Here is a 6,919-nt window from a genome sequence, read left to right as displayed (position 1 = left end):
TTTTGCGACCTAGGTTTTTCTTTAATTATTAAAATGTGGAGGCCTGTTGAATACATTACTATGGTAATGCTAGAGACAATCAAGTGCCCCTACCAGGTAAAGCTAAAGGACTTTTACACCTTACCTCGCAGAACTCAAGTTCACTGTTTGAACAGAAACTACCAATCTAAAGACAGGCCTCAAAGTGACTTGGACACGGCTCTCCAAACACACAATGAGGCTTAACTGATAAAACCAAATTATTTCTAGTTTACAATTCTCATCCCGGACTCAATCTCATTAGAAAACACAACAATTATTGTTAGTAAAGCAAAGATCCTATGTTTCATATTTGACAACGGTCTCAAAAGATCTCTCAATTGGCTGCCAAGTCAGAAGGGCATGTGTAACCTATAAAGCAGCACAATTTCCAGACCTACTTAGTTCACAAACAGCATACTAAGAGGAAAAAACAAACACAGGGAGGGACTAGAGCTTGAAATTCTTACATTTTACAAGCAGAAAAGAATCATTCTCAGGGGTGAACCTGAAGCTGGAACAGCACCACTCCGATACTCAGGACTATCCCTTCATTCATCTCCTTTAAGAGCAGGATGAAAGAATGTTATTGAACTGATAGAACATCCCTGTAAAGTAACTGTACAGATCTGCACTCCAGAGCGAGGTGCCATCACTAATCTCTTAACCTATAGAAATTAAATTTTAATTTGTAACCTGCACTAATACCCAAGGGTGTATAGGGCTCCTGTTGAACAAAATTACCCACTTCCCTAAAAATCACAAACATTTTAATGAATAAATACTATCCCCCCCCCCCCACTTCTAATTAGAGCAATAGGGACAAACCAAGACTAACAATGAGAATGCAATAGATGTTGCATGAACTGCCAGGACTAGAGATCATGAAGCATGATGATCTTAAACCCCCTCCCCCCCCCCCGAACACGACTATCAGAGCACTCACAACAACATTTGAAGCATGTAAAAGCACAGTACTCATCTATTCCCTGATAAAATGATGCCTCTACAGAAACAAGTATCTGCAAATATTTTATTAAAACAGGTTTCTTGAAAGGACACACTCATAAAAACAGAGCACACATCTGAGGATAGCATCGGCTGACAGACGGCAAGTGACCATAGGTTGTTTTTTTTAAAGCCCCTCAGAGAAAAGTTTACAATCAAGCTGATTTTAAGACAAGAGCATTGAACCAGTTGTTAAATTCTGAGCACAAGGTTGTTTAGTACAGGTTGATAATTTAAAAAAAAAATGCAAAATTAGGAGATGATTGTCTTTGGTCCTCCAGAAAGGCATTTGTCCAGATTTCATAACCCAGCTAATGGAGAGATTGTGCTTAGGCTTCCGAGTAGTAGTAAATATGGCTTGAAAGCAGGTGTGGGCTGAATGTCGTGCAGGATAGGAAACATGCAAGATGAATCAGAAACTCAAGAACCATGAAGGGTGTGAGGAGCAAGTGTCTTCAGAGTGGTTAGAAACTAGTTTGCGGTCTCTAGCTACCCCAAACCAGCTGTGGCGAGTTTTCAGGAAATAAGGACTCGTGAGACAAAGCATTCGGGGTGTCCAGAAAGGATAAAGGGTGACTGCTATCTTTCTGGTGTGAGAAGCATCACTGGATGACGCAGGAAGACGCCTGGAATGTTCAAGATGAACAAAAACATAGTAGGAATATTCAAGGTGAACAGATGCTAAATGAATTGAACCTAAGAGGTGAAAGGCTGGAGTCCTTTGGCGGAACAAGAAACTTCATGGGACGAGCAAGATGAAATGTTATGCATCTAGCACAGCAGGGAAATCTTATTGGATCTTCTTACGCATGTGATGCTGAGGAGATTCCTCAAGGTAGGATTTGATGTAAGAGAGATGAACATCTATGAAATCTCCAAGAGTTACACAAGATGAGAGCGATCACTGCAATTAAAGGAGTCTTTTGGAGGTACTGGAAATCCCAGGGCAACAATGGTGCCACATATGTTTCGGGTGGTAGACGTTACTGAGACACAGACCAAATTCCCTAAGATCTTGATGGCGACATGGTAAATGTCGAATCTTTAGAGAAGAATTAGTCTCTTACTCGGGATGAGACTAAGGTGATGTGGTTTGTTTCTAGGATAGAAATGGTCTTTAAGAGGGAGGAATTACTATGGAATTTCAAGGCAGGCTACTGGCTGATCAGACAGCAGGACTTTGCAAAGGAAAAAAAAAATATCCAGGTGACATATGGCTGTATGCTGCATATTCATGGAGAAATAGGCTTGTTTTTTTTAAGATTGGATGGTACGAAAAGCAAAATGATGAGGGAAAGGAGTATGTATGTGCATATAAAACCCAACCACACAAGGAACTTAAAATAATAAAAAAAAAAAAAACTTAGTGGGCCTGTGGTATGATCCCATTGACGAGGTCATAGCGGACCCCCCATCGTAAGGCGTACCTCTTCTTCTCAGTGGGCACAACATAACTGTTGGGCACATACACCTGTGGAGGCCTAGAAATCACCTGTGGTGCCTTATACAGCATCTGCTCACGTATGCCCCAGCACAGCTCCCTTCGACCCTTCTCCACAGACATCTGCATGGAGTCCCAGCTCTGCTTGTAGTGCATGTACTTAGCCACAGGGTCAGTCCTCTTCCGGTAGCCATCGAGCAGCGGCTCCATTCTAGGACGGATGAATGACTTGTGCCTGTCCCAGTTGGCAGGCCGTTGGATCCACCTGCTTGACTGCATGTCAGAGGAAAGAGAATCACTGTCAGTTACTGTTTCTCCTTGGAACACTGCTCTAGGTTCCCAGAAGTCAGAGTCGGTTTCAGAGATGATGGACTCATCAGAAATTAGGGTCTTGCCATCATGTCTCCTTCGCAGCACCTTCCTCTTCATCACAGGTCGCCGTCCAGGCAAATCCTGGGAGCTGCTGCTGCTGTCCCCAGGGCTGCTGCCCCCTGGGCTGTTTGAGAGGGGTACCAGCCTCTCACCTCTTTGGCTGCTCAATCTAGGGGTATTGCTAGAAATGGGTGCTGATGGCCAGTGCCTTCCAATGGCCACTGTGTGCTTGCTGTAAGAGTCACTCGGAGGAGCCCCAGTGGCACGAGGGGGCCACTCTGGTGCAGTGTTGCCACGAGATTGCCCAGTCGAAACAGGACCTCTGGAAGGGGGTTGGCTGCCACTCGGTGCCTGCCAAGAAGACGGGCCAGCCCATGCTCCTCTTCCTGTATCTGCTTTGACAGCACAATGCTGCGCTGGATCCACAGCATGATCATCACTGGTAGGACTATAGCTAGGTTCCTGCTGTTGGTTGTCTGGTCGCCATGCATCCCCAGGCCAAGGGTTTTCATCAGACCATGGATCGCTGGAAGAGGGGGACGTCTCTGGTGTGAGTTCATTCTGGGCAGTCCGCGCCATGTCTCCCTCAGGCCCTGGTATTAGCCCAGCTCGGCGCTCCATCAGTTGCTCCAAGTCCTGCTTGAACTCTAGGAGTCTCTCACGGGGAATGCCACTGAAGCCCAGGAGAGCCAGTTCCCGGCGTAGCTCCTCCTCTGTGATCTCTTGGCGTCCAGTGGGTTCCTCATCACGAGTCTGCCTCCGCCTCAGGCCCCATGTTGGTTCTTGCAGGGGGCTATCAAAGCGAACATCTTGTGCATCTTCTCTTTCACTTTCCTCCTGAGACCCATCATTCCTTGACGAGGACATAATTTTGTCTCAGTCCCTTGGGTCTATAACACAACTCAATCGTCTTAGGCTCTAGGGGTTACACCAGAAAGTGCTTAAGTTCTTCGACCTCAAGACTTTAAAAAACAGCCCCAGTTTTCCTATGCACTGAGGCTACTGCTTGCTCTTTCCGTTAGTTCTTCTGCTGATATCTCCTGGTAAAGTCAAGTATACGTGGATGTTTTCTTACCCTTCGATGTGTTTATCATTCAAGTAGCCCAGTTTTATATGCACATCGCAACACGTTTTTTTTCTTTTTTCGTTCTGTGGTTCTTATACTGAGAGCCTCTCTTGAGATTACTGCCTGTGCTGCATCGGTTGATGGGACGTACTCCCCAGTGATTTGATAGACGCCCTTTTAGCGCTGTTTCAAACTCTCCAGTGTGCGGTGAACCTTCCGATTCGTTGCACGGTTTGTTGGTAGCCGTTGACTAGCAGTCTGAATTGTTGGTGGCAGTCTGATGGATTTACCGCTGTTGTGCTTCTCAATAGCGCTCTCTGGTGGAAGGTTAAATGCGGTCCCTTGGTCGCTATCTGCCGTAAGCCTTTCGATTAAACACGTTCAGTTGTGGCCAGACCTCAGCGACCATCATTTAAGTGCAACACTCGTGATGTTAGGGGCACTCTCTGACAGTATTACGTTTCTGCCGCCAGACTATCGGGTCGCCCTTAACGCTGTAGGTCTTCTTCTGCAGAGCCCCGTCCACTTTTGCCTGGGACTAGCTGGTTGAGCGTCTGCTTCTAAGCTCTTTTTGTCCGTTGCCCTTTCCTCTTTGCCCCCGCCTCCCCTTCCTTCAACAGCAGTTTGAGTCTCCCGGGCCGGGCAGCGGGAGCAGGAAGGGGCGGGGATCCTAGCAACGGCCAGTAATCAAACAAACTACACCTCCCGGCATGCCCGTGAAAAAGAACCACGACTGGCGCCATTGTCCGTAATAGCAACTACATTTCCCGTCGCCCACCTTGAAAAGAACTACACCCGCTGACTTGCTTAGCGAAAAGCCTAACTTTCATCGTGGAGGGCGGGACCCTATTTACCTTCAGAAACGGTAGGAGGGGCGCCCACAGAAAGTGAAGGGGTTTATCAGGGGCGATGTAGGGATGCTAGGCTCGTGGTCATTTATGGCCCGGTATAACGCAGGAGCCCCCCACCCAGTCGCCCTCCCGGATCCCACAAACTCAGAGTACGTCCACTTCTGCTTCCATGTTCTATTCTAGCCGGATGACCTTCTACTTCCGGTGTAACCACACCTTTCCCTTCCGGCCAACAACTGTTTCCAGCCCAACCTTAACGAACGCTAATCGTTCCATACTGACAAGAAAATATAGGCAGATAATGAGCATACAGGGTAGGCCTAACGTGGTCTGCCTTGTTATTTTGTATTTCCCAAGCTGAATAAAAGGGCTTTTAAATGAAAACACACCTGTTAGCTGGCTGGCAATCATTCAAAATGTATGCAGAACTCACAGTGGTAGAGACACAAAACTGGACAAACCACAAACAGTCTTGCCGAGTATCACGCATCACACGTTAGTCTAACACATTTCAGTGTGGTGGACCGCATCACCGCACTGTAGTGCACTGTCACGCAGTAGCGGCCCGTAGTGGGAGTGTTGCGGGCGGTGAAGCGGAACGGGGGAGGGGCATGGTGGGGGGTAGTAAACTCCGGCATACGGTCGACCCGAGGTAAGTACATAAATAAATAAATAAAACTAATTATGTTGTACGCGCTGCAACGCCATTGTAAAGTTGTTTGTTGCCCCCAATGACCATTCGACACTTGCTTGTGGGTTATAGTATTTATTTTATCAAGTGGTACACACAGAGAGCGCCGAGCCGTCCGTCTCGCGCTCCGACGTTCGCGCCAATGAATTGGTGCTACGCACGCATCTCTAAGATGGCCGCCGCCGCACGTTGCGTGCTCACGCAACGTGCATAAACTAGACTACAACACTACATATCTCCCCTTTTTCCAAACATTGAAACAATATAACTCACAGTCCGTCGCTCATGTCATAATCCCGGAACTTGGCTGGCTTGACCACTGCTCTGCCCCTGCGGGTAAGTCTTGCTGGGGTGGGGGGGCGGAGCTAGCCGGCGTCGATGGCGGACGTGTGAGCTTTCGGCTCCTCGCTGAAGCCCCTTAAAAATCCTTCAAACTATCCTGCTTAATGCCGAATTGACTGGGTTCGGTGCCTGGTGACCCCCGGAGGCCCCCTGACCCGGTTGTGTGGCCCGGAGTGCCGGTGGCAGTGGGTAAAGACCCGCGCAAGATTGGCGACGGAGAGAGGTGCGGACCAGGCCTGAAGCCGCGACCTGCCCTGTGGCGCGGCCCGCACGACGTCACCTGACGTGCGGCCCTGACACCCGGAGGAGCCGGAGAACGCAGCCTGCAGATACTGGGACGAGGCGCGTCCCGCAAGCCCACCAAGGCCCATCTGGAAGTACAGGCGTAGGGAGGATACGTCTGCAGGGACCCTAACATTTGTACACCATCGGGGCCAGTCATTGCACTGGGTGGCTGGCGCACCCTGACACGAGGGGCACTCCTGAGGTCGCTCCCGCGACGCGGCCGCCATTTTAGGCTCGCTAGCGGGGACTGTGGAGTGTGCACTACTCTACGCCCGCGGCTACTGCTGAACATTTCCAGGGTGAGATCAGCTCTGGTACTGGACCGCCAACATGGGGAAAAATGGTGCGACACAAGCGAAACTCTTGTTCGACCTCCGGAAAACGAGGGGGCCGGAGTCACAGGCGGCGGATGCCTCCCCGAAAGGAGCCGCGGCGTCCTCGACCCCTGCGGACCTTAGAGAGTTGCTAGCGGCGATGGAGAAAGGCATTCAGAACAGCATAGAGGCGGTGGGCTCCAAGATCGATGATTTGTCGTACCGCATGGACCGCATGGCGGAGCGTGTGGACAAACATGCCGAACGCCTAGACATGGCGGAACGGAGGCTCACGGAAGCGGAGGAGGCACAGACCGAGTGGGACAAAGACCGTCGGCAATTCGGCAGGCTGCTCCAAGTGATCCGTGATAAGGCCGAGGACCTGGAAGCGCGCTCCCGTAGATCGAACATTCGCATAACGGGTGTGGCGGAATCAACGCAGACAGGCAAGATGGAGCTCTACGTGGAACGCCTGCTGAAAACGCTACTTGGGGAGGAGGCCTTCTCCCCAATGTTCATAGTGGAGAGAGC

General features: G+C 49.6%; 1 protein-coding gene across 1 annotated transcript; it reads right to left on the bottom strand.

The window, feature by feature from the left end:
- Positions 1 to 1,037: 1,037 nt before the first annotated feature.
- HYLS1 (HYLS1 centriolar and ciliogenesis associated) lies at positions 1,038 to 4,730 on the bottom strand. Its single transcript, XM_086931859.1, has one exon. The coding sequence runs from the start codon at positions 3,704 to 3,706 to the stop codon at positions 2,390 to 2,392; it is 1,317 nt and encodes a 438-aa protein (XP_086787985.1). The 5' UTR covers positions 3,707 to 4,730; the 3' UTR covers positions 1,038 to 2,389.
- Between the last annotated feature and the right edge of the window lie 2,189 nt (positions 4,731 to 6,919).

Source organism: Lissotriton vulgaris, chromosome 7 (genome assembly GCF_964263255.1).
Source record: "Lissotriton vulgaris chromosome 7, aLisVul1.2, whole genome shotgun sequence".
Classification (NCBI taxonomy): Eukaryota; Metazoa; Chordata; class Amphibia; order Caudata; family Salamandridae; genus Lissotriton; species Lissotriton vulgaris.
Note: the sequence above shows the minus strand (reverse complement) of the source record. Positions and strands in the feature narration are given on the sequence as shown.